The 26,914-nt window shown below is 37.2% G+C and overlaps 1 protein-coding gene across 13 annotated transcripts in view; it reads right to left on the bottom strand.

Annotated features, from left to right (window-relative positions):
- The window catches only part of BPTF (bromodomain PHD finger transcription factor), a 141,484-nt gene that overhangs the window by 42,069 nt on the left and 72,501 nt on the right, over positions 1-26,914 (bottom strand). For all 13 annotated transcript variants that reach the window (XM_059909118.1, XM_059909119.1, XM_059909122.1 and 10 more), the window contains 8 exons: positions 26,043-26,398; positions 25,423-25,554; positions 12,782-12,911; positions 12,231-12,369; positions 9,936-10,115; positions 6,541-8,851; positions 2,194-2,318; positions 1,513-1,641 (listed from right to left, as the gene is read on the bottom strand). In XM_059909118.1, the coding sequence (XP_059765101.1) occupies positions 1,513-1,641; positions 2,194-2,318; positions 6,541-8,851; positions 9,936-10,115; positions 12,231-12,369; positions 12,782-12,911; positions 25,423-25,554; positions 26,043-26,398 (3,502 nt within the window). The remainder of the gene's footprint in view (positions 1-1,512; positions 1,642-2,193; positions 2,319-6,540; positions 8,852-9,935; positions 10,116-12,230; positions 12,370-12,781; positions 12,912-25,422; positions 25,555-26,042; positions 26,399-26,914) is intronic.

The following is a 26,914-nucleotide window of genomic DNA, read 5'->3' as shown; positions in this document are numbered from 1 at the left end:
CATGGTTTGCTGGCCCCTGATATAAAAGTCCTATTAGCCTTTACACAGCCTGTTCCCTCTGCCTGGAACACTACTCCTAGCCTCCTTCCCCCTCATTTGACTGGTGTCTAATTCATCCTTCAGACCGCAACATGGATACAACCTTCTTCAAGAAGCGTAGCGTGTTCCTCCCAACTGGGCTGGGTGTCCTTGACATGTACAACTCTGGCGATCTGTATTTCTCTATCAGGGCACTGAGAAGAGGGACTGGAGAGTTACTAATGTAAAGGAGGGATCGGAAACTATTAAGAATAGATATAATCTCCAGTGATAAGATTCTAAAAATAAAAAGTAGGGACAGACAAGCATTGAACCTTCCCATATGTTCAGGAAAGAGGGAAGCAGTAGAATCACAGGCAAGCAACAGAAGGAAACTGAAACAGCAGCAGGACCTGGATTGTATGAAGTGATACAAGAAAAGAAAAGTGATTCAAGGAGACAGCAGTGGTTTGCATCAATGGCTGTGGAGTCAAGACTGACGACTGGTCAGGAATGCCTTCTTCCATCTGTGTGTCTTTGCCTATCAACTGAGCTGTCTATTCCTGTTCCAGGACAACATTGTTTTAATCATACTAATATTTCATCATCTATTAGGACAGCTACCCCTTTATTGGTACTCTTTTCAAAAAAGCCATTCTCATTTATTCTCCAAGATGAGCTTTTGAGTTGATTCAATCAAGATTCAAAAAATTAAATTTATCCATTTGGGGACAATTAACTTCTATAAAATAGTAAGCTTCTATTTATAGACAGCATTTTCTTTTTACATGTTTCTTCATAGTTGTTCCCTTAGGTATTTTTACTACACATGTAAAATAAAATTATTGATTTTTGTCTAATTATATATCTTGAATCTGGACACCTTACTGGACTCTTTTTAGTGTTAATAGTTTTGATTCTCAAGTATAGAATTATCATACCTTTTCTTTGCTTCCTTTAGAATAGGGGCTGGATCCCATTCTTCTATGTATTTGCCACCTAGAGCCTATCATGTAGGTGTCTACAAATGTTTCCTGAGTAACTCTTTATGCCTCTTAGGTTACTTCTACCCTGAGCACTGAAGTATTACACAATAGCTTGAACGCTTGAGTCAACAAATCTTCACTGACCACTTATGTGTCAGATTCTGCAGCAGGTTCCAGGACTACAATCAGACAGACTCAAAGGCTTGAGTCTTGGAGCTGACGGTCTGGTGTCAACCACTGCTCCATATCTTTAATTACTGATACAAGAGGTATTTGTACCCTTCCTCTGCCTGGTACCGTGACTGTAGGCATCACTGTGTGTCTAGTGGAATTCTGCTATGTTTATTAATTAAATATCATTTTAATAACAGAATAGTTTGTGATGAAAAAGTATTTTTTTCAAAAGTTGAATAAAGAGTTAAAGAAACAATTATAATCAAACTTCAATTCATAAAAGATATGGCTAACAGGTAAGTAATAAAAGAATAGAATTCTTTCTACTCCTTACCTTTTGGTGCTTCTGGAACTCCAATGGGGCAGATGATTTTCCTGATACAGTATTCAGATCGAATGCCATAAGGACCAACATCTCGCCTCTTAATTATTTCTGTTGTTGTGATTTCAGTTTCAGATGTTTCTATGGTGATTTAATTCACATAGTATTAATAACCACCCAAAATATTCAGAGAATAAAAAGGTACAACATCTGGTACTTTAAAAAATAGACTAAACCTTTGGAAACATTTGCTTAATGAACAGCTGCAGGACCATCACTAGACTGCAACAATACTGAGTTTCTTCCTCACTGAAAATTTCTAAACTGAGCAAAATGCTGTTTGGGGACAGCTTAGTTCCTGGTGGCAAAATTCGGTCAAAATAATAAAAACCCTAGGAGAGCAGCAGCAAGCACAGGGTTCCAGATGTCCCAATTTAAATGATTTATACTGTGCGGTAAGAAATATCTTTTAAAAATTCACACTGGTTCACACATTAGTGACTCCCCTTATAATGTGAAACCCCCCTGCCCGGCCCCCAGGATTTTATAGCATGTGCCGCTAAACTTGACAAAAGCCTTGTTTTTAAAATACTAGCACTATATTTTAATAAATAACAGATATGCTTAAAATGAAGTGAACCGTCAAGAGGTTTTTCTCTTTTAAACTTAAATTAGAAAATAAAAAACCGCTACCCGTCCGTGTAGTCCCTCCTCCTGGAGGAGCCTTGGCTGCCATGTCATCCCATCTCAGACTTGCCCACAGTAACCGCAACATAAGACTCACTCCAGCTAAGGACTTCACAGTCTGAAGTCTATACCTGAAAGAAAAACCCAAGAAAAACGATGTATGTATACACACACACACACACACACACACACACACACACACACACACTCTACTGAACTGAAGGATTGTTTTTTGTCCTCATTGTGACTTCAATATTTATCATATGGCTTTATAAGCACTTTGGTTATTATATGTCCCTTAATAAAAGAACTTTCTTGTTCCCAGGCATAACATGCATCTAACAATTCACAAAGGGGCTGTAGTCACCTCAAATGCCATATAAATATGTAAAACAAAGCATGTTTCATTGTAAGACTGATATGGCAACAATTCACAAAGATTTTATAAATTTAGCCTAATTCTAAAATATGTGTTAGAAAAATTATGAATGAGAGCATATATGGAGAAATAAATAATTGTGTGACAATGTGGTAAGTGATCTGAAGAAGAATAAAATCTTAACTGATTTTTGCTGAAACAAACTGAAAATGTTTCAATTTTCTCAAAAAGCAAAACAAAAAGACCTCACAAATCCAATAAGACCTTTCCAGATGGACAGAAATTTTGTACTGAAATGGTGGTTCTGCAAAACACGAAGTACTGGATGATGAATGCTGCTAATACTAACATTACTTTAACAACATCAGTGTAGTTTTAGAATCTTATGATACAATGAATAATAAAAAAGGACATTACTATGTTAGTTACTAGTCAGGAGACAAAAGAATCTCCTCTGTGTTCAGGTTTTTTCTAAACACTGTATACAAAGTTACTGAACATTTTAGATATTCTTTTAAAAATAATATTAAAAACACATTTCAGAATGAATTTACAACTGCAATGAATATCATGTCTTAAAATGGAGCTAACCATAGAACATTTTAAAGCAGCCCTAGGCTGCCAATTCTCTATTAGTGGTTTTGTATAATTAAATATTTTATTGACGTTTCCACATACTTAAATGAATATACTGATTGATTGTACTGTAGGGAAAGCCTATGAAACGAAATAATTTCCTCCTCTAATAGAGGTACAAGGTAAATCTTAGACAATTTATATTTGAAAAGCAATGCTTTCTATTCTTAACGTTAAGTTAGAAAAGCAAACAATGTGAGAAAGAGAAAGCTCTAGCCAAAAAGTTGCTGCAATTTCTTAACTTCCCCTCTCCACCTGTGACACCATTATTTTCTTTGTTGTGCTATCACCCTGTGAATCCTCTGACCTGAACAGACGGTTATTAAATGAGAGGGCAAATGTTAATCAGTGCAAGGATGTCCTGAGAGGGGGAAAGTGTCTGTCACTTTCAGACCACACACCCTAAAGAAATGCCTAGGGAACTTTGGACTCATGGGAGAAAACAAATGAATATTTATTTGGAAAGAGAGTTGTTTCTCATTCTCTCTCTTCTTCCTCCAATCACTCTCAACAAACAACACTTGAAAGCATCTCTATTTTACAATGGAAACAACACCACGTGGGGAACACATCTCATGCATTGGAGCATGTTCATTCATTTATTCATTCAAAAAATACTTGAGTGTCTTCTGTGTGTTAAACTAAGTGAAAGGAGCTGGGGACACAGAAATGAATTATAATGTCTTCCTGCATCCTCGGGAGCTGTAACAGAGGAAAGCACAAGGGAGTGGTACCTGATTGGGCCCAGGGATGGGGATGAGAGCTTTGCTGGAGTCTCAGAGGACAAGGGTGAGGGGGCAGCTGACCAAAGGGCAAGGGGGCACACATGTGCTGAGGAGGAAGGTGCACAAAAGCACACACTTCTTCCTGAAAACCACATCCGGTGTACTCTGGCTGGAGGGAAGGGGTGTGAAGGTGCAGCGAGAGATGAAGCTGGCACGAGGGAAGCAGGCAGAAGCCAAAATGTGCTGCACCAAATGGAAGGGTTAAAGAGCATGAGGGGCCATCTATAAGGAGATCTCTGAAAGGTACCCAGTTTTGCGTGGGTTATAAAGGGGAGCCCTTCTCGTAGCCGGGGTGGACAGGTGACAAATGTTTTCCCCTTCCCAGCCCCGTGGTGGTGAACACATCCTCTTTAAATGCCTGCTCAGCTCACTCAGAACATTCACAGGATAGATCTGCATTTTTAGGAGGATCCTTCTGACAGCACCGTGGAGAAAACTACTGGTTCAAAGTGATCATGAAACACAGAATCAGGGCCTGGGGAAAAGGGAGTAAGGGAATGGACAGTGTGGAGGGAAAAAGAGGCCCTAATGAGTCAAGGAGACAAGTTTCACTTTTTCAATACTGCTCAGCCTTAATGTTAAATTTAATAAAGACCAAACATGCGCCTTTGGCCTTCTTAGCTCCTACTCTAAGCATCAGACATATTTTATTCAAGTGTGAGTAGAAAAATGCATTTCACATGCATGGTTTTTATAGCGATACATTTTTAAAAAATGCATTCTAAAGTCAAGAATCATTTACATTTTTACCCATGCCTCCGTTAGATAGAAGGGATTATGTTTCTCTCAACCTCAGCAAATTAAGACGTTAGCATATATCTGAAGGCAGTATCTGTTTAAAACGTACTGGAAGGTACTTCCTTCCATTAAAAAATGAGAAATTAACTAAACAGATAAAAACTGTGCCCCCAGTGCATATTAAAACATAACAATACAAGGTTTCTGAAACCCAGCCGTGCAGAAAAGGGCCCTGGGCAACACGTGAACAGAACTGGTTCAGAGAAAAGTGCTTCGCAGTCAAGCCTACCTTCCATTTACAGAATAGAAAAGAGCAGAAAGGTCGGCCTCCACAACTGCCAGGTCACTTTAATTAAAGTATTTGTACATAGTAACTTTTCCAGTGGGAAAGAAGTTACCTGCAGGACAGTCAAGGATACATTTTGGGACCGCTCTCAATGAAGAAAGCAGAAAAGTGCAGAGTAATCCTACAAATCCATGAACTGTAATGAAGAGTTCCTTGATTCCCTGCAGGATTCTGCAAATCCTTCATTGCAGGCCCTGCAGAGAAATTGTACTTTTCAGCTGTCTCTATTGAATGTGTAATGGAGTGATGATATTTTAATTCAAATCAAAAGATGAGTTATTAAAAACTTGGTCAAACCAACTATGACTGGTCATATTAATTAATTCCTTTATAGAGAGTACTCATTTACAGTCTTTTTTTTTTTTTTAATACTAGCTAATTGTAATATAAAGAAAACAAGAAAAGTATGATTTCAACTTAAAGGAACCATACTAAAAACACACAGAAATGAAGCCTAAAGTGAAATGGAGTCTGCCCAGGAACTTGCTGACGTCATGAACTTCAGGATCCTAGCGAAATCTCACTGCAAACAAGACCGTGCCTAGTTTCTGAGCATGTCCCACAGAACTCTTATGTTTTCAATGTTCACGTCCCATCCTTTTCAATTTTAAGGGTGAAAAGATAAAAAGACAAGGACATGGAAAAGCACAAAGCAAGGACAAATACGTGAAATGTGATATAGAAGATAAAGTACTGGACTGGGGTTTAGGAAAACCAGGCACTATTCCTAACTCAGTCCCTCTGTGACCAGAGGCAAATTATTATGCATCTAAAAAAGATACGAATTTCTAAGATCCTTTCCCAACTTAAAACTACATGATCTTACAACTGCCAACTCTACGTACTTATAATTTATCCCCAAAGCTTAATGCCCAGAAAATTTTAAATTAAGACTAGTTCTGGGTTTAAAGAAACTCTCTAAGGAATCTCAGACTACCTTTTCTCACATAAATAACAGAGAACTCCAAAACAAATGTCTATCATGCAAACAAATTACATTAAGATTTCTACATTATGATGAACCTTGTGTGATTTACAGGCGTGTTTCCTGTCTTATGTTTTTATGAATTACCTAATAGAAATAAAATACAAACATTCCAGAAAGTTGGTGATTATCCAATTCTGTGATTATCTCACTCCCAAAGCAAACACATGGCAATAACTTGGAGGTTAGACCACGAAAATAACTATGTTTGACACATTTCTTTTGTCTTGTGAAAAGTGAAGCTGAATTTCATTTTAAAGGATTCCCTTACATTTTCAGTCTTTAAACATTTTTCCCTAAGTAAACTTTAGTACCTACCAGCTGGCCGAGTTAAAAACTCTCTGTATCTTATTTCCATTACTAACTTTGCCCATTAAATATATATTTCCCTGTCTTATTTCTGTTATCTCATAAATGAGATATTTTTATTAGTTAATTCTTTAAAAACTTTCTCCCTCCCCCAAATGCATTTTAAAGTACATACCTCCAGGTGATACCAAAGGTTGGTCTAGGAGAAGGATATGGCCATATATCCAAGGCAGGTTTTGCATTGTAATTAAAATAAGGGACTTCTCGGATTCCTCCTTTTCTGGCCAATTTTTTTAGGTCATCATTGGGCAAAACAAATATGCTCTTCTTGCTGCTCTTGGTGATAAACTTTCTGTACGATGGCAGAGCTGTACCTGAACGAGTCTTCTTGGGTCTTGAAAACTTCATGAGTTTCACTTTGTCTCTTGTGGAATATTCTTTGCTCACGGTCATAGATGTTACCAGAGTGCCTCCTGCGGTGGTCAGTGAGTCTGTCACTGTCGTGGTGACCACAGTTTTGCTCTGCTCCTTCACAGAGATTATGTCCACACTGCTGCCTGTGGAGGGCGTGGAAAGCTTTGTTACCGTTGTAGTGGTGGTTGTGACAGTGGACTTGGCACAATTTTCTGTGGAAGAGACCACAGTCTGCTTATCAACTTTTGCTACCTTAATTACGGTTTTTGATTCTGTGGCCACTGTGGATGTCATGGTGGTGACTTCTGTGATGACTGTTTTTCTTTTAGATTCTCCATTGACATTTTCATCTTTGTTGGTGGGCGGGCCATTTTCATCAATAAAATCATTACTGAAGTGAGACTCCTCTCCAGAAGTAACAGGAGACGAAGTAACTTTCTTAACTTCGCAGGTTTCAATTTCCATATCTTCTACCTGATTGGCTGAACTGCTTTCTGGACAAGATGGCAGAGGCGTGGTAGCTTGGGTACCCTCAGATTCTTTGGTTGATGGCAGGGTCTCTAGGCGATCTTGGTAGTCGCCTTCAGTATCTGAAGACCTCAGTAAACATGATTTTGTTTCCAAGTTATTTTTTTCATTAAAATCTTCCATGATGACATCACCATTCATGAATGGCTTTACAGCAGATTCTTTAACAGTCAAAGACTTAATATCATTTTCAGGAATTATTTTATTTATATTATTAACCTTTGGTTCAACGTCACAACTTCCTACTTTACTCTCAGAAATGTCTTTCAAGCATTCACCTTTCAAATATACTTTAGGTTTATTATCTTTTCCATTTATTTGAAAGGTACTTGCTTTCTGTCCTTTCTTTTCAGACTCTCGGTTTTCATTATTCCTTTTGTCAGTGACACTTTTCAGATTGATTTGATCAATACATTTATTAAGTGGTCTCTCCTCTAATTTCTGATCTTGACTTGGTTTTTTACCATTTGCTTCATTTACCTTAGCCTGCAGCCTGTCGTCACAGTTTCCAGGGGTCTTATCTGAAACAAACTCATGTTTCAATGGTTCTAAGCCTTCACTACCTTGTTCTTGAGTTATTAACTGTTCAGAAATACTTTCACTGCTATTCTGAACAATCATATCTTCTTCACTGCTGTCTTGAATAGACATAGTATCAGAACTATTTTCCAAAGTGCTATTATATTCAGAATCACATCCCAATTTTCCTTCAAAGTCTATTGCTTTTGACAGAGATGGGATATCTCTATCATCAGTACTTTTAGGTACTGATGGAAGTAAAGGGCTCTGGGAAGGAGACACAATGGTGTCATTATCTTCCTGTATGAGTGGTTTTTTGTTCTTATAGATCAAAGTACCAATTTCATCTGCACTGGCTAGTTTAGCGTCATCAATGAGAAAATCACTTCCTTTTGTTTTAATCTTACTGGGTTCCTGGCCTTTACTGGCAGGGTCAGAGAGACTCTCATCTACGTCATTTCGAACAGAATTTTGTTTCTGACAGTTTGTCTCTGCGCTCTGAATGGAGGCATCATCTAGCATTTGATCTTTTGAATAAAGTTTGTTTGTTGTATGATCAGAATCACTGATTCCAAGAATTGAGGAATCATTTTGTGAACATCCCCGAATCAAGTCTTCAGATTTATCATTACTTGCATTAGAGCTCTGTTCTTGTGCAAGCAAGTCACTTTGACACCCTTCTTTTACTTTTGTTATTACTGGTGATTCAGACAGACTTTTCGAAGAACTTGTGGAGGTCTTTCCTATACCCTTAATTCCACCCTCCAACTTCATTTTCTCATGGCGTTGCTTTTCTTCCAGTGTAAACTGTTTAATTCTCCTTTCAAGGAGTCCATCTAGTTTGGATGATTTGATTTTCTTTTTATAACTAGTCCTTAGATGAAAACCCTCACTGACATTGACCACATCTACTTGAGAACTTTCCTGACAATTTATATGTGACTCTATTTTCACATCATCATCTATTTCCATCGGTTCTTCCTTAAAGGATTTATCATTGTCAGAGTCTAAAACTTCTTTTACATCTGTGAAACAAAGACATTTATATAAATGTAATTTTTAGTCTGAAATGTGGAATTCATGATAATATTTTCACTTTAAAAAATACCAGTTTTTCTGATTTTTACTCAAAACCTTAACTATAAATAGCTATATATTTAAAAGTTCCTGATATGATTAAAATAGGTCAATGGACAGGGCTAAACTTTATAAAAGGTTAAAAAACACATACATTCCAAATATTTAAATATTCTGATTCCTAGTATCTAAAAATGATGGAATGCCACAAGGAAAAATAACTTAGTATGTGACAGCTATTGCATATACCAGTACCTTCGCATAAGGTTTTGTACAGAGTATTTTATGGTTATTTTATGGTTATAAAACATATTAAGGCTCATGCATTATCTAACTTATCTAGTTTTAAAAAAAACAACTTTTCACAAAAGTCAATGTCAGTTCCTCAAAAGGTTGAACATAGAGCTATCTCTTGATCCAGCAATTCCACCCCTACGTATTTACCCAAGAGAAATGAAAACATATGTCCACATAAGAACTTGTACATGAATGTTCATATTTCCATTATTCTTAATAGCCAAAAAGAAACAACTCAAATGTCCACCATGAATGGATAAACACAACATGACGTATCCATACAACAGAATATTATTTGTAAATAAAAAGGAATGAAGTATTGATACATGCTACAACATGGATGAACTTTGAAAACATGCTAAGTGAAAGAAGCCAGACACAAAGGACCACATACTACCTGATTCCATTTATATGGAATGTCCAAAACAGGCAAATCCATAGAGACAGAAAGTAGACTGGGATTTAGGGAGGGCTGACTGCTAGTGGGTATGAGGTTTCTTTTCGGGGTGATGAAAATGTTCTAAAATTGAGTATGGTGATAGATGAACAACTCTGTGAACATAGTAAAATCCACTGAATTGTACACTGTAAGTGGGTGAGTTATATGGCATATGAATCATGTTTCAATAATGCTATTATCAAAAAGAGACATTGCAGTACCTTTCCTGCTGTGTGAACTAGATCCAGTGCTTTCTTATCACCCCCAGGCTGCCCTCCACACTTTTCTCTCCTTACCTTGGTCCTTCTTCTCAGTAACCTTTGAAATGTCCATTTCACTTTGGTCTGCTCCTTTTGTAGCATCTGAATCTTTTACCTCGCCTTTCTCAGAATCAGACTCTGTTTTTATTTTTTTTGGACTTCGTGGACTTTTTCTTCTATCTGATTCATCCATATTTTCATCCATATTATTTTTAGCTAAAAAAACCCCCAAGTATATAGTAATTACAAGTATGTCAAATATTAGCAATTTACTTTAATATACCTAGTTTAGTGGAAATTATCAAGTATATTCCAGCAATTTATACTTTATTTTTTATTCAAAAAACCCAAAATACAAAAGTTGAAGCTGTTACATTCTTTCTTATATGCTCAGGTGACCTAAAGCATAGAAGTAATGACTACAGTTTAGATGTACTTCAGAAGCCTTCACACATGAGACTATTTCAACCTGTTCACTGACTCCAGAAAGTCTGCATCAATGGTTTCTAACATACTTTGTATTACAGAACCATATTAGAATTGGATAAACGCTATGATCCCCTACCCAGAGAAAAAGTACATACACTAACTTTTGTAATAAATTTCAATGGATTCTTGAATACAGTTGAAGTTTATCTGTAGATTCCAAGTTAAGAATACTTAAGTCTGTATCACAGGAAAGAGAAATAACCAAATGCAATGTGTAGCCTTGTTTGGACCTGATTTACTACTCGTTTCTTCCCTGCTACCAGCTGGGAGGAAAAAACTCAAAAGATGCTCCAAGACCAACTTGGTACCTGCTAGATAAAGGCCCAGCATCTGGACAATAGAAAACCCCATGCTAAGGAAAGTGGATACAAAATAAATTCGCAAAAGCCTAAATATTTTGCATATTGATAATCTGGATTTTATTACATAGGTCAAACACAATTAAAGAAAAGCTCTCTATAATTCTTTCTAAGTGCTACACAGGTAACTGGAACAATGAAATAGTAATAAAAATTATAACAATCTTTTAGAATTTATTATAATGGACATTTAGCTTGAATATAATCAGATAATGTAAATGAATATTGAATAGTTCTATTTAGCAAATAGAAACAGTTATTGAACATCTGCTATATGCAAGACACTCCTAGTCCCTAAAAAATAAATTCCAGTGAGCTCTATAAAATACGTTTTTTTCTGTTAAAAGGTAATTCAATGACAACTTTCCCACATTAACAGTTTCAAAAATCTACTGGTTCAGGTTTCATGAGAACCATTCATAAGGAAGCCAAATCAGTTAGCTAGGTGTGTACATAGTACTTATTTGGCACTACAGCATGGGCTTCACAGGAAAGACCGTATCACACCATAAATTAGCAAATATGCTGCAGAGTGAACAGAACTGCTTTTGAAAATTGCTTAGATAACAAAGGAGAGACAACATGGTAGAGTGCAAAAAGGGCAACAGAAGCACTAACTGTGTGACCTTCAGTATGGCACTTAACATCGTCATGAAATAATTTGTTCATGTAACATGAGTTTCAAAATATTTACCTCCTAAAAGGGCAGTTCACCTCTAGAGTTCTGTGATTCTAAACACTAAAGTGGGGACTTCTCAGGTGGCGCAGTGGTTAAGAATCTGCCTGCCAATGCAGGGGACACGGGTTTGAGCCCTGGTCCGGGAAGATCCCACATGCAGCGGAGCAACTAAGCCCGTGCGCCACAACTACTGAGCCTGCGTGCTGCAACTACTGAAGCCCGCGCGCCTAGAGCCCGTGCTCCGCAACAAGAGAAGCCACTAAAATGAGAAGACCACGCACTGCAACGAAGAGTAGCCCCCGCTCGCCGCAACTAGAGAAAGCTCACGCGCAGCAACGAAGACCAAACGCAGCCAAAAAATAAATAAATAAAGTCATTAGCCAGTAGCATAAACTGAGTTACTATCTCCTTTATGTGATAGTGTTATGGAAGCCTCTATCGCTTTCTTTCTGGTTTTGTTAAATGTTACAATGCTGAGGTCACCAGACTGTGTTTCCTCAAGAAGTCAGGTAGTACTGAATTTAAGATTTTAGAAAAACAATTAGGTAGCTGAGGCCTTCTTTCTTTTAACAAATTCTATTCTATCATCTTTTTAAGCTAAAATCCTAGATATCAAAATCCCATGAATAAAGGTAATTTAAAAAACTTTAGAGTTTACAATTATTAAACTACATTAGTAATTTTGCACATTCTAGTAAGAATTTCAGAAAAACACTTTTATCCAAAATATAGTCAATATACTACAAATTTATAAGAATACAAATCAGAAGCAATTATGCAGGAAAAACAGCTTAAATTACTTACTTTCTTCTAATGACTTTCTGTAATTCACATTAGTATTGCCTGGCAATTTAGGAACAAACCTATAAACATGAGTTTTACTAATCCAGCTCCAACCACCATATCCTGTTACTCTGTATTCCTCTCCTTTTTGTTTCCAAACCTGGTGTAAAGTGAAAACATGCTGATTAAACAAGAATGAGAATGTTTTATAAAGTACGTGTGGTTTTACACATTTTTACTAAATAAAATAAATGGTCAGGCAAATTAATTTACCACTCATTTTATTTTCACTGAGAATCAAAGATTTATGAAGAAACTTAATATTCCTTTCTAATATGAAAGATGTACAACAATTTTACATTTATAACAATTTCTACAAATTGGTCTGATGACTCACCTATATTCTACTAACATAAACCTATGCTTATAAAATTGCCAGAAAGATTTACTTCATTCCAACTACGTTAATTAAAAGTGTGTCAAAAGTAAAAAAAAATTAATAAGTATTCAAAACTGCAGAATCAAAGTCTCAGAAATGGCTAACACAATTTAAAAGATCATACCAAAATTACCTGATGTTTAACTGGAAACGTATATTTTACCCATGTAGCTTGTTGCATTGTTTCTTCCTCTTCTTGTTTTTTCTCTTTTTTTTTGACTTTCTCCTTTTCTTCTCTTTCAATTGATGTCATTCTATGTAACCTAAGAATATATGGATAGAAAGACAGAATTACACTCAACTATGAAAAATAAACAAAAAAGATAAAAATATAGTACTGAAAATTAGGAAGACAAAAACAAAGAATGGTTAGCTATATAATCCCACAGCCCAGAAAACCCAGACTCATAAAAATAAGTAGATGTACAATTCTTTAATAGGAAAAAAATCAAATAGTACAAAAAGGAAAAAAACAGAACATGCTATCCTTCTCATATCCCTCTCCATAAGAAATATACTCACTTATGACTTATTTATGCATACACCAACATTGTAATATAATATCCTTTTTGTGTAATTATAAATACAATTACACAGTCTTTAATCAATGAAAAACTGCACTAGATCTTTCCATACCAGAAGATACATATCTTCTTTCCTTCCCCGCAAAAAGACCAACAAATCCCAAAACTCTTATTTTATCAACCAATATTCTTATTTCTACTAGTACTTGGGATTTTAAAGTCTTCAGAGGGTCCACTAACATAGGACTCAGGTTTCCTACAACCACAGAGAAAGGGACCCACAGGGCTCCTGCTTTTGGATGACGGGAAGGGTTGGGCAGGAAGGACCACATTGACTGGGCATTAATCATTAGGCATAGGGCACAGACCACACTCTTTTTTCAGGTAAGAAAATAGATATCACTGCACCTACCAGTAAGGAGATGGGCAGGTCTGTGGTGAGGTTCTACTTTAAGGTGATTAGATTAGATTATCATGAATGGGAATATTTCCCATAAAGAAGAACATTGACCAAAATCTACGAAGAAAGGAGCTCCGGTCTCTAAGAGCCCTAGTGCTAGAAGAATTGCTTTTATCATACCCTACCCAGATGTAGCCAATCTCAAATGCACAGCTATGTGAAAAGAATAAAGAGATCTTTTGTTAACTTGGGGGAGCGGAAGAAAGATGTGAGAGGGGATTTAATCCTTTTCCCCTCCGTCCCTCCACCAAAAACTTCCTATTTATCTATCTCCACTTTGAATAAAGTTTTGTGTCCTTGTGATTACAGCGCCCTAGAATCTAGCGTCCCCCAGGCCAAGAGCTCATGCCTGTTAACTGCACACAACCAGTATAGCAAAGATTCTTCATCTCTCACTACTGACGGGAGAGGAAAGGGAGTGGATTCTCACTGGGGACTCATTTAGTCTCAGATACCATAATTTGCAACCAGGGAGTGGGGAAAGCTCTGTAGGCACAACACAGTGGATAACCTGCCAGCCTCAGCTCTCCAGAGTAAAGAAGGAGTGACTGAGCTACGACCAAGTAGTATTTCTCAACAGGGTTTTTGTGGGCTCAGCTTTAAACACCTGTAAAAGGCCAGGTCTGGCACAGCAACTGAGCCATCTTCGCAGATTGTGGCCAGGAATGGAGCACTGTCTGGGGAGAACACCAGTACGGTGACACTCTGGGAACGCGCAGTTAAGCTGGGCACTCAGCTTGTGCTCTTGGGGTTCACATGGGGAACAGGTCCATCTTCATCCTCAAAGACAAAGACTTCACTTTGCTGACGCCAGGCCAGTGAGGTAGTATTGTAGCTAAACTGTGATGTCCACTCTCCCAGAATAGATTCTACTGTTCTCACCACCTCCAACACAATCCTTATGGGAAAAGGCAGCAGGAAAGGTGAGCTCTGCAGGGGTTCAGTTCCATTTAGTTGGGCAGAAATCTTGGCTACTGCTGGCAGCCTGACGGCCCCAGGAAAGAAGCCCCATGACGCTGGTACTACGAGCCTCCAGGCACCACTCCGTACTGGCGGGTGCACTGGGGGCAGGGGCTCCCTCCACACGTCCTCGGTTCAGAGAGCCGGGCCAGGAGTGTGGACTGAGCCTCAACTCCGTTCCCCATCTCCACAGGGTTTTGTTGTGTTTCTCTTCCTATTACAAACAAAGCTACAGGGAACCATGTTTTACGTGTTTCTTAGCAAACTTGAGGAATATCCCTTTGTGTTTCCCACTGGTAGAACAGCTGAGTCCAAAGGGTATTATATTTAAAGTGCTGACAGATGGTGCCCAATTGCTCTTCGGATGGGTATGCTTCACACTGCCATCAATTATAAAGCAACCCTGCTTTCCCGCACCTTCACTCAAGTTAGTACCAAACTTCTAAATTACTAGCCCAATTGAGAGAGAAGAAATACTATCCCGTTGTTTTTATTTACATTTCTTTAATTATGAGAGAAGTAACCACTTTTTTATGTCTACTGGCCTTTTATATTTATTTTTCTGCCAAATGCCTGTTCAAATCCTGTGTCTTATCTGTAATGGGCTTTTCATTTATAAAAGGTCTTTTTCATTTATAAAAGGAAAGTTTCCATTTGTGGTGTACATATTTTTCCTCAGTGTGTCATCTTTCTTTTGGATTTGATTATAATATTATTTTTCCACTCAGAATTTTAAATACATATATCCACTTTTTTCATCTATGGCATCTGGGTTTTGTATCTGTTTGAAAAGAAAGTATCACAACAGAAACATAAATTAATCCATGCGCTCTTAAGTTTTTTGTTATAGTTTTTAACAATATGTTGGGTATTTTTCAATCCTCATTTGTCTGAATGTTTTTGCTGAGGCAGGAATCTGGGTGATATTTTCCCCAAGCACGCCCTCTTTTCCTTCTCTGACAGGCAAAGCTATCACAGTGGATTCCCACATGTGTTTAGGTCTATTTCTGGATTCTCTGTTTGATTCCACTCCTCTACTTCTTCTATAGTACAAATTATTTTGATTATCGTAGCTTCAAGATATATTCTAAATACCTATTCCCTTTTTTTGTAATACCTACTTCCCTTTTCTTACACATTTTCTAGAGGAAATATTAGTATCATTTTGGTCAAGCCTCCCTCTCCCTCCAGGAAGAAAACTCCTATTCATAATGTAAATGAATATTAAATTTGATAGATTAAGTTAATATAATTAATATACTGCATGGCATCTTTAGAAAAATGCAACATACATATGTAAGCATATGATGTATCTTTTCATTTACTCAAAGTATCCTTTATATCTTTTTTTTTTTTTTGGCCACTGCACGGCAAGTGGATCCTAGTTCTTCAACCAGGGATTGAACCCGCAGTGGAAGTGCAAAGTCCTAACTACCGGACTGCCAAGGAAGTCCCAAAGTAACCTTTATATCCTTAGTAAAGTTTTAACGATTTCTTTACATGCTCCTAAATATTTATTAAATATATTCCTGGCTTGAGGTGTTTTGTCGTTGCTGGACGTTTTCTTCATTGTAATTTTTAAAAATATGTAAACTGTAACCAAGTTAAGAAACAGAACCTTATCAATAACCACTACATCCAAAACTAGTGTGTCCCACCCCCAGGCAGCCATTATCCTGACTTCTGTGTTATCATTCCCTTGCTTTTCTTTATAGTTTTACCACCACCTATGTGTGTATCCCAAACAATATAAAGTTTGGCTTTTGAAAACTCAGCAAGAAGAAAACTAGCTGCATGAGCAAGAGCAATATTGTCACTATTAAAAGAAGGTTCCCAGGAAAAAATAAATGTGTCTCCAGGTCACCTTTCACAGGTCAAGAGCCTCCTGTGGTGCAATCAGAGGGCGCAGTCATAAGCAACGCCTAGAAGACAGTGCGCCCACCACACTCAGGGTACCTGGCAGGACCAGGTGTAAACAGGTGCACTGCAGAGACAGACTCATGCATTGCTCTGCTCTTCCTGCTTTTGTGCCTTTTGAGGATTCTATGGCGTGACTGGTGAAATTCTCAGTTCTCCCCCACTGACTTGGGATTTGGCTTTCTTGGGTAGGGTACCACTCGTCCTCCTGCAATACTGCTTGCAGTTTTACTGGTGCTCTCTTCTCTGTTGTTCCCCTTGTCCCTGTGGGTTTATGCTTTGAAAAAATCCCTTTGCCATAGCTTTGGTGGAGTTCAGTGGGGAGCAAAATTAGATGTGCTCATTCAATTTGTTATTTTAACTCAGAACTCCCGCTGTATTTTCTTCATGGTTACTATCTGCATATATAAAAGCGACTGTTCAGTATGGGGGTCACCTTGATTAATTTTCATATTGTTTTATAGTTTTTCAGTCAATTAAGTATACAATTAGATCAACTACATATAATTGTCCCTACATTTACCTATTTATGTTTTATTTCTCTTGGCAAATTGCATTAATACTTTAAAGAAAAGTTAAAAGATAACAGCAACAGTGGGGATCTCTGTTTTGTTCCACCTAAATGTTAATGGGAATACTTCAAGGGTTTCATCAAAAAACATGACGGTTTGGTTTGAAATACATCTTTACAAAAAAGGGGAGGGGGCATTCATCTATTTCTACTTACCCAAGTTTTTTTTAAAACCAAGCATTAATAATGAACTTATATCTTCTTAATAAACAAATACCTTCTTGACATCTAATGAGAAAATCAAAGTTTTCTTTCTTTGACTTCTTAAAATAGCAAGGTATTAATAATCTCCTAAGAACAGACAAATCTTCCATACCTAGAGGAAGTCAAATTAGTCATGATTTATTATTCTTTTAATTTACTCTTGACTATATTCGCTAATGCTCTGTTTAAGATTTCTTGCATACACTTCTATTTGCTATTACTTTTTTTTTTTTAAAGATTTTTTTTTTAAACTTTGGGTTTGTTTGTTTATTTATTTATTTATTTATTTATGGCTGTGTTGGGTCTTCGTTTCTGTGCGAGGGCTTCCTCTAGTTGCGGCAAGTGGGGGCCACTCTTCATCGCGGTGCGCGGGTCTCTCACTATCGCGGCCTCTCTTGTTGCGGAGCACAGGCTCCAGACGCGCAGGCTCAGTAGTTGTGGCTCACGGGCCCAGTTGCTCTGCGGCATCTTCCCAGACCAGGGCTCGAACCCGTGTCCCCTGCGTTGGCAGGCAGATTCTCAACCACTGCGCCACCAGGGAAGCCCTGCTATTACTTATTAATCAATGGTAAATATTAATAAATGAGACAGGGCCATGATTTTCTATTTATCTATTTAACAAGTTTTAGAACACTTTTGTACTAACAGAAATAATAATGAACCGGATTTCCTTCTTTTTCTATTTTATGGAACAGTTTACATAGAATTATCTGTTTCCTAAAATTTGAAGAACTTCCTCATGAAATCATCTGGTCCTGCCCATCTCCTTACTGATAGGTGCAGTGATATCCTTCAAACTGAACCAGAAATCCTTTTCTTGCCTAAGAGTGTGGCCTCTGCCCTACTGTCCAATGATTCAGATCAGTGGGACTCCTCCTCCCCAACCCTTCCCCCACCCAAAAAGAGGAGTCCAGTGGGGCACTTTCTCTATGAATGTAGGAAGCCTGAATGCTATGTTACTGGACTCTGTGAAGGTTTGAAATCCAAAGTATCAGTGACAGAGATTCAGAAATATTGTTTGTTACGTCCCCTTTTTCATTCTTGATATTGGTTATTTGTTCTTTATCCTTCCTTCCCCCCCAGCCCTGCCCCCATTCCTGATAATCTCATCAGAGGTTTGTAAATATAATAGTATCTAAGGTACACATCTGTTTTCTATTTCATCAAATATTGACATATTTCCCATCTTTGGTTTGACTCATTGAGGTGCATGCCTAGCTAATTAATTTGCAGTTTTTCTTGTTTAGTGTAAGCACTGAAGGCTACCCATTTCCCCTAGGTACTCTTTAGTTGTTTCCCACAAATTTCAATTTATGTCGTATTCTCATGAACATTCAATTCATAATGTTTTCTAGTTTCCATTACAATTTTTTGACCATTTGTTATTTATTTAGAAGCATATTTCTTAAGTGTCAAGCATATAGGCCTTACACTTCTTTAAACTTTTACCACAAATGTCTACATCCCTAAACAATACAGCATTATATTAGCATACATTCTTTTAACCTTTACATAAATAGAATCACACTACATATATTTTCAGGCAAAGAACTGTTTCACTCTGTTGAACATTTCTGAGAGTCAATCTCATTGACTCATGTTGCTCTGGTTTGCTTTTTTACTGCTGTACAGTATGCTATTAGAGAACCACACCATAATTTAAACATGCCTGATTATGGGCATTTAGGGATTGTTACCAATTTTCACCATTACAAAATATTATAAGGAACACCTTTCTACATGTCTCTTCATGTACAGATACAAGGTTTCGCTAAGGTTTTTAGATAGGAACAGGATTGTATTCTCAATATTACTTTTACCAAATTGTTCTCTAAGATGGTTGTAGTATTTAGCTCTTTTATCGACAACGTATCAGAATTCTCTTCCTATTATATCACACATTTGCCAATACTTTTTAAATTTATGACAATCCAATGGATGTGAAATAATAGCCCCTAGTTTTTGGGGTTTTGGGTTTTTAAAAAATATTTTGATTGTATTTAGGATCTGTTACTCCAAAGACACCATGAGTCTTTACACAGTAAGATCTAAGTCTGGCAAAGATGCCTGCATTGTGAGTGGTACTTAGGGACTGAAACTGTTTTCAAACCAGCAGAATCACCTCTACAAGTCCACATTCATCCTGGAATATATTCTCAGACCTTTTTTTTTTTTTTTTGGCCATGCCCCGCAGCATGTGGGATCTTCCCTGACCAGGGATCGAATCCATGCCCCCTGCAGTGGAAGCACAGAGTCTTAACCACTGGACTACCATGGAAGGCCCCAGCCCCTAGTTTTGTGGGGGGTTTTTTTGACATCTTTATTGGAGTAAAACTGCTTCACAATGGTGTGTTAGCCTCTGCTGTATAACAAAGTAAATCAGCTATACATATACATATATCCCCATATCTCCTCCCTCTTGCTTCTCCCTCCCCCCTCCCTATCCCACCCCTCCAGGTGGACACAAAGCACCGAGCTGATCTCCCTGCACCATGCGGCTGCTTCCCACTAGCTAGCTATTTTACATTTGGTAGTGTATATATGTCCATGCCACCCTCTCACTTTGCCCCAACTTACCCTTCCCCCTCCCCGTGTCCTCAAGTCCATTCTCTACATCTGCATCTTTATTCCTGTCCTGCCCCTAGGTTCTTCAGAACCTTTTTTTTTTTTAAGATTCCATATATATGTGTTAGCATATGGTATTTGTTTTTCTCTTTCTGACTTATTTCACGCTGTATGACAGTCTCTAGGTTCATCCACCTCACTACAAATAACTCAATTTCGTTTCTTTTTATGGCTGAGTAATATTCCATTGTATATATGTGCCACATCTTTATCCATTCATCTGTCAATGGACGCTTAGGTTGCTTCCATGTTCTGGTTATTGTAAATAGAGCTGTAATGAACACTGTGGTACATGACTCTTTTTGAATTATGGTTTTCTCAGGGTATATGCCCAGTAGTGGGATTGCTGCGTCGTATGGTAGTTCTATTTTTAGTTTTTTAAGGAACCTCCATACTGTTCTCCATAGTGGCTGTGTCAACTTACATTCCCACCAACAGTGCAAAAGGGTTCCCTTTTCTCCACACCCTCTCCAGCATTTATTGTTTGTAGATTTTTTGATGATGGCCATTCTGACCGGTGTGAGGTGATACCTCATTGTAGTTTTGATCTGCATTTCTCTAATGATTAGTGATGTTGAGCATTCTTTCATGTGTTTGTTGGCCATCTGTATATCTTCTTTGGAGAAATGTCTATTTAGGTCTTCTGCCCATTTTTGGATTGGGTTGTTTGTTTTTTTGATATTGAGCTGCATGAGCTGCTTGTATATTTTGGAGATTAATCCTTTGTCACTTGCTTCGTTTGCAACTATTTTCTCCCATTCTGAGGGTTGTCTTTTCATCTTGTTTATGGTTTCCTTTGCTGTGTAAAAGCTTTTAAGTTTCATTAGGTCCCATTTGCTTACTTTTGTTTTTATTTCCTTTTCTCTAGGAGGTGGGTCAAAAAGGATCTTGCTGTGATTTATGTCATAGAGTGTTCTGCCTATGTTTTCCTTTAAGAGTTTTATAGTGTTCAGTCTTACATTTAGGTCTCTAATCCATTTTGAGTTTATTTTTGTGTATGGTGTTAGGGAGTGTTCTAATTTCATTCTTTTACATGTAGCTGTCCAGCTTTCCCAGCACCACTTATTGAAGAGGCTGCCTTTTCTCCATTGTATATTCTTGCCTCCTTTATCAAAGATAAGGTGACCATATGCACATGGGTTTATCTCTGGGCTTTCTATCCTGTTCCATTGATCTATATTTCTGTTTTTGTGCAAGTACCATATTGTCTTGATTACTGTAGCTTTGTAGTATAGTCTGAAGTCAGGGAGCCTGACTCCTCCAGTTCCGTTTTTCTTTCTCAAGATTGCTTTGGCTATTCGGGGTCTTTTGTTTCCATACAAATTGTGAAATTTTTTCTTCTAGTTCTGTGAAAAATGCCACTGGTAGTTTGATAGGGATTGCACTGAATCTGTAGATCGCTTTGGGTAGTATAGTCATTTTCACACTGTTGATTCTTCCAATTCAAGAACATGGTATATCTCTCCCTCTGTATCATCTTTAATTTCTTTCATCAGTGTCTTATAGTTTTCTGCATACAGGTCTTTTATCTCCTTAGGTAGGTTTATTCCTAGGTGTTTTATTCTTCTTGTTGCAATGGTAAATGGGAGTGTTTCCTTAATTTCTCTTTCAGATTTTTCATCATTAGTGTATAGAAATGCAACAGATTTCTGTGCATTAATTTTGTATCCTGCTACTTTACCCAATTCATTGATTAGCTCTAGTAGTTTTCTGGTAGTATCTTCAGGATTCTCTATGTATAGTATCATGTCATCTGCAAACAGTGACAGTTTTACTTCTTCTTTTCCGATTTGGATTACTTTTAATTCTTTTTCTTCTCTGACTGCTGTGGCTAAAACTTCCAAAACTATGTTGAATAACAGTGGTGAGAGTGGGCAACCTTATCTTGTTCCTGATCTTAGCAGAAATGGTTTCAGTTTTTCACCATTGAGAACGATGCTGGCCCAACCCCTAGTTTTAATGTGCTTTTCCCCCAACTTACTAGGGAGGTTAAGCATCTTTTCACATTTCTTGGCTATTTGTGTCTCCTTTTCTCTAAATTATGTTTGTACCTCTGGCCTTTTTTTCTACTAAATAGTTTGATTTTTTTTCTTACTGAACTGTAGAAGTTCTTGAATATACTGTGTATATTAACACTTTTTTTTTTTTTGCTTTTTTGATTATAGTATAATAAAACAATAAAAACACCTTCAACCAGTTTAGGATTCAGTGTTTTAGGATGACACATTATTATAAAACTCAAACAACAGAAAATCATTGTTTACTGCTATATACATATGTGATAAAACTACACAGTAGAAGGAAGGGTGTAACAAAACACAAATGTAAAAATGATGGTTATCTCTCAGGACAGGCAAGGTAATATGAATGCAAAGTAAATGCAATAATAATAATGTTCTTATTTTAAAATTGGGTGGTGAATTCACAGGTGTTCATTTTATTATTACCCATTATAGCTTATATATTTCACACAATCTTATGTACATATCACATATTACAGGTGAAGAAGGAAAGTCACTTTTAGTACTTGCACACACACAGGCATACACATGCACACTCATTCAAATCTGACAGACAGCACTCTTACAAATGAAATAAATAAAGCCTGCCTTAGCTATGTTAGGGGAGATACTGAATGAATCAAGAAGGAAATAAAACAATCAGAAGAGAAAAGGAAGGAAGTATGGCAGGAAGAAAAGCAGGAAGAAGGAACGAGTGAAAGGAAAGAGAGGCACAGAAGGGAGGAAAAAGGGAAGGAAATGGAGAAGGAGAGAGGGAGGGAGGAAGAAGAGAACTTTTTTTACTTCAGAGTCACAAAGATAATCTCTTATATTCTCTTCTTAGAGTTTTAAAGTTTGCTTTTCACATTTAGAATTTACTCTACCTGGAACTGACTATTGTGTATAATATAAAGAATGAAGTTCAATTTACCACTGTACAGACAACTGATTTCCTCCTCATCTTCTATTGGACAGTTCATCCTTTCCAGTCCTACTTCCATCACATACTGTATTTTCATATACGGATTGGTCTCTTTCTGGACTGTTTACTCTGTACCACTGGTCTATTTGTTTACAGCACAGTATTATAGCTACCAAGTAAGTTTTGTTACATGGGAGGGCAAGTCCTCCCACCTCGTCCTTCAAATTTACGTTTTCTATTGTTGCCCCTTTCCATAAAAACTTGTTAACCATCTTGTGAAATTCTACAGAAAGCCCAACTATAATTATTAATGTGTTTGAACTTAATCTGTATATTAAGGTGAGAAAAATTGACATTGTCAAGACACTGAGTCCTCCTATACGTGAACAGGAGATATATTTTCATTTATTTAGGTGTTCTTTAATGTTTTTCAACCAAGACTTTATAACTTTTTCAAAAAAGATCCTGCCTTCAAACCTTTACTATTGAATATCACAATAAACAAACATTTTATAATAAAATATTTGGTTGAATTTCTAGATACTGCCTTAGGATCAAGTCTTAGAAGTCTGTCACCTAAACAGTTGTGACCATACTACTGCCAAAAGTGGAAGTCCTATTATTAATTTCTAATTTTCATGAATCATGGTCTCTAATTTTTTTAAAATTCAAAGTATGCTGTATCACCTCATCATAATTTTAAAAAAAGTTCTTTTGTATATATTACCAGATGTGTCATACTAATACAATTCATGATACAATTTTATAACTCTAGTAACAGGTTTAAAAGACTAGTCATGGGAATTCCCTGGCTGTCCAATGGTTAGGACTCCACGATCTCACTGCCAAGGGCCCGGGTTCAATCCCTGGTCAGGGAAAGAAGATCCCACATGCCACGCAGTGCGCCAAAACAAATTTAAAAAAAATAAAATAGGATAAAAGACTAGTCATAATGACATACCAGGAGGGGAAAAAACCCTAACTAAAAAAAAATGAATTGCATTTTCATTAGAATGTTTAATATTTAGAAACGAATTTATAAAAGCTTTGACTTAGTCATTTTAAGTTACATTTGAGTACTGAAGTTTTCTTTAGCAACATTTAGCTTAACTTTAGTTCTCAAAATATTGGTCTCTGCCACCAGAGACCACCAACACAAGTTTCAGGATGAGCACTGAATAGGAGACTGTTGGCGCAGAAAAGTTTGGGGAAAGTCTGGAAGTAAATGCAAGAAGGAAAAACAGAAATATAGGCCTCACAATTGCCTCTGACTTTCCCCTTGCTCTCCCTGCCCTGAGAAAAGGTGGCGGTGAGAAAAATACAGGCATGCCACCCATTTAGCTCTCCTCTCCTGGGCTGCACCGTTCATAGCACCTTAACTTAACCCTGTTGTGTTTTTTTTAATCCTAGGAAGAATTAAGTCCATTCCATTTGTGGAAGCTTCTACCAGTAGCAGCAATTACATTCAAAATAGGAGGGAGAGAGGAAAGAGTATCCATAAGACTTATGGGGGGAAAACACTACAGAAAACTGAAAGCAACCCTTAGCAGATGAAAAATATTTAGCAGGCATATTTATTTTTCTTAAAATTTTTCATTATAAGATAAAACACAGGGGGCTTCCCTGGTGGCGCAGTGGTTAAGAATCTGCCTGCCAACGCAGGGGACACGGGTTCCAGTCCTGGTCCGGGAAGATCCCACGTGCCGCGGAGCAACTAAGCCCGTGAGCCACAACTACTGGAGCCCGCACACCTAGAGCCCGGGCTCCGCAACAAGAGAAGCCACTGCAATGAAAAACCCGCGCACCGCAACGAAGAGTAGCCCCCACACGCCGCAACTAAAGAAAGCCCGTGCACAGCGACAAAGATCCAACGCAGCCAAAAAATAAATAAATAAATTTATTTATTTATTTATTTTTTTAAAAAAGAAAACACAGGTGTAGAAAGCAACACAAAACATATTTAAATTTAAAAAAATACAGCATTATACCTTTGGAGTGGGCCCTGTAGAGGGGCAGGGAAGGTAAAAGGAGCCTTACTTTTTACATTGAATAATAATTTACATTTTTTACCATAAGCTTACATTAGGTTTGTAATAAGAACTTTTTAAAAATTAAAGTTAAAAAATAAATCCATTAGGGCTAAAAAGTAGATTCAAGTCACAAATTTATTTTTTTTGTTAACCGTCTGCTAAAGTCACACAACTCTGGGTCTACTTAGGAGCTACATGATCTTTGGCCAGATACTCGACTCTAAATAAATCAAGACGTCTAGCACATTCCAGAGTAAATATTCAAAAAATATAAGCATTCTTTCTATTCAATAAAAATACTTTTTACTTTAGAACATATTTTTAATTTTCATATACCTGATCTCTTCTGATCTTCATTATAATCCTATATCCTAAATAAGAACTAGTGTTTATTCAGGTTTACATCTTACATGTTTTCCTCCATCTTATAGGAGGAAAATGAGGTCAAGAAGAGTTAAGTCTTTATGATGGCCTCTTCAACACATTAACTTTCATTATTAATAGACTAGTATTCCAAAAGGGAGACTAACCCACCATTCACGAGGCTCAGGATTCACTTACCTGGTATGTCCTAAAGATTCCCGCCAGATTGGTAGCATCACAACTGGTTTAACTGCACACTCCAAGATAGCTAAAGCCAATGCAAATTCTCTGGGTTTGCTACACATCTGAACGGCCTTGATCCAATTTGCCCTAAATTTCAGAAAGGAAAAAAAAAAGAAAAAAACAAAATTTCATCTTGTTGATCTTAAAGCACAAGAGCTGTAATTTATGAAGACTTCACCTTATAGGCCATATGTTTCTAGGCTAAGCAGGTATAAAATATACTGCTACTGGAAGTTTCTACCTCACAGAATCATAGGTCTTAAACACTGGAGGAATCTCAGAGGTCAATTCGTCCTCCAAATCTTTAAACCTTCTATGATGTTCTGGAACTCTGTCTGGACTCCACTTGGTTCCGGGAATAAAGACTCTGCTTTCCAGAAATCTTCCCAATGTTAGTGTTGGATCGGTAACTTAAGAAGTAAAGTTACTCCTATTCCTAACATCCTCAGTGTTTTGCTGACTAAAATGCCTTCATTCAATTCATTAATAATGACAGTTTAAAGTGTGCAACTGCAATAATCATTTTGTAAATATTTACTATATTCACAGCAATAAATAAACCTAGTTTCCTTTACCTGTGTGAAGCCCAGTTGGGATGAAGAAAGGAGGAAGGGATATTGTTTTCCAACTGGGTGATAGTCAGTCTCAGAGTAGATATGGTAAGAACTTTGGATCCATGGACAGAACCATTCCATTTGAACTCTCCAGCTGGAGTCAGACAGAATTTATGTGCAAGATGCCTTCTCTTATCATGGTCTTCTCTGTGCTGGTGCTTATTCAAAGCAAATGAATTGGTGGAGTACTGATTGTGGTAGACGCGATACTTCCCCTCTTGACCCAACTTAAAATAATTGTTGATATTTCCCTTCATGACCACTTCCTTTTTGGTGCTCAACCGTGAAATTTCTCCTTGAGAATTAACTACCAGTACCTGACCAAGAAAATAAAAAGACTCCATTATTTATGTCAAATATGTAAATTTGATCAATTGTCTTTCAATAATTTGTAATTTATCATTCAAAATAAGTTAAGATACATCTTACGACTGAACTTTTGAAGTTTAAAGATTTTTTTGATGTGGACCATTTTTTAAAGTCTTTTATTGAATTTGTCACAATACTGCTTCTGTTTTTCTATGCTTTGGTTTTTTGGCCGAGAGGCACGTGGGATCTTAGCTCTCCGATCAGGGATCGAACCCGCACCCCCCGCATTGGAAGGCGAAGTCTTAACCACTGGACGGCCAGGGAAGTCCCTGAACTTCTGAAGTTTAAAAGCTAAAGCTAACTGTTTATAATTAAACAACCAAGATATGCCTGCAAAAAGAAAGAAAACTAAGCTCTATTAAAGTGCCTATTATATGTTGGACATTATTAAGTATTTTCATGTATCTCAAATATACACATGAAACTAATATATAAATCATTCACCAATCATTTTCTCAAGCTTA

This window comes from Balaenoptera ricei, chromosome 20 (assembly GCF_028023285.1).
Source record: "Balaenoptera ricei isolate mBalRic1 chromosome 20, mBalRic1.hap2, whole genome shotgun sequence".
Classification (NCBI taxonomy): Eukaryota; Metazoa; Chordata; class Mammalia; order Artiodactyla; family Balaenopteridae; genus Balaenoptera; species Balaenoptera ricei.
This window is presented reverse-complemented; position numbering and strand designations above follow the sequence as displayed.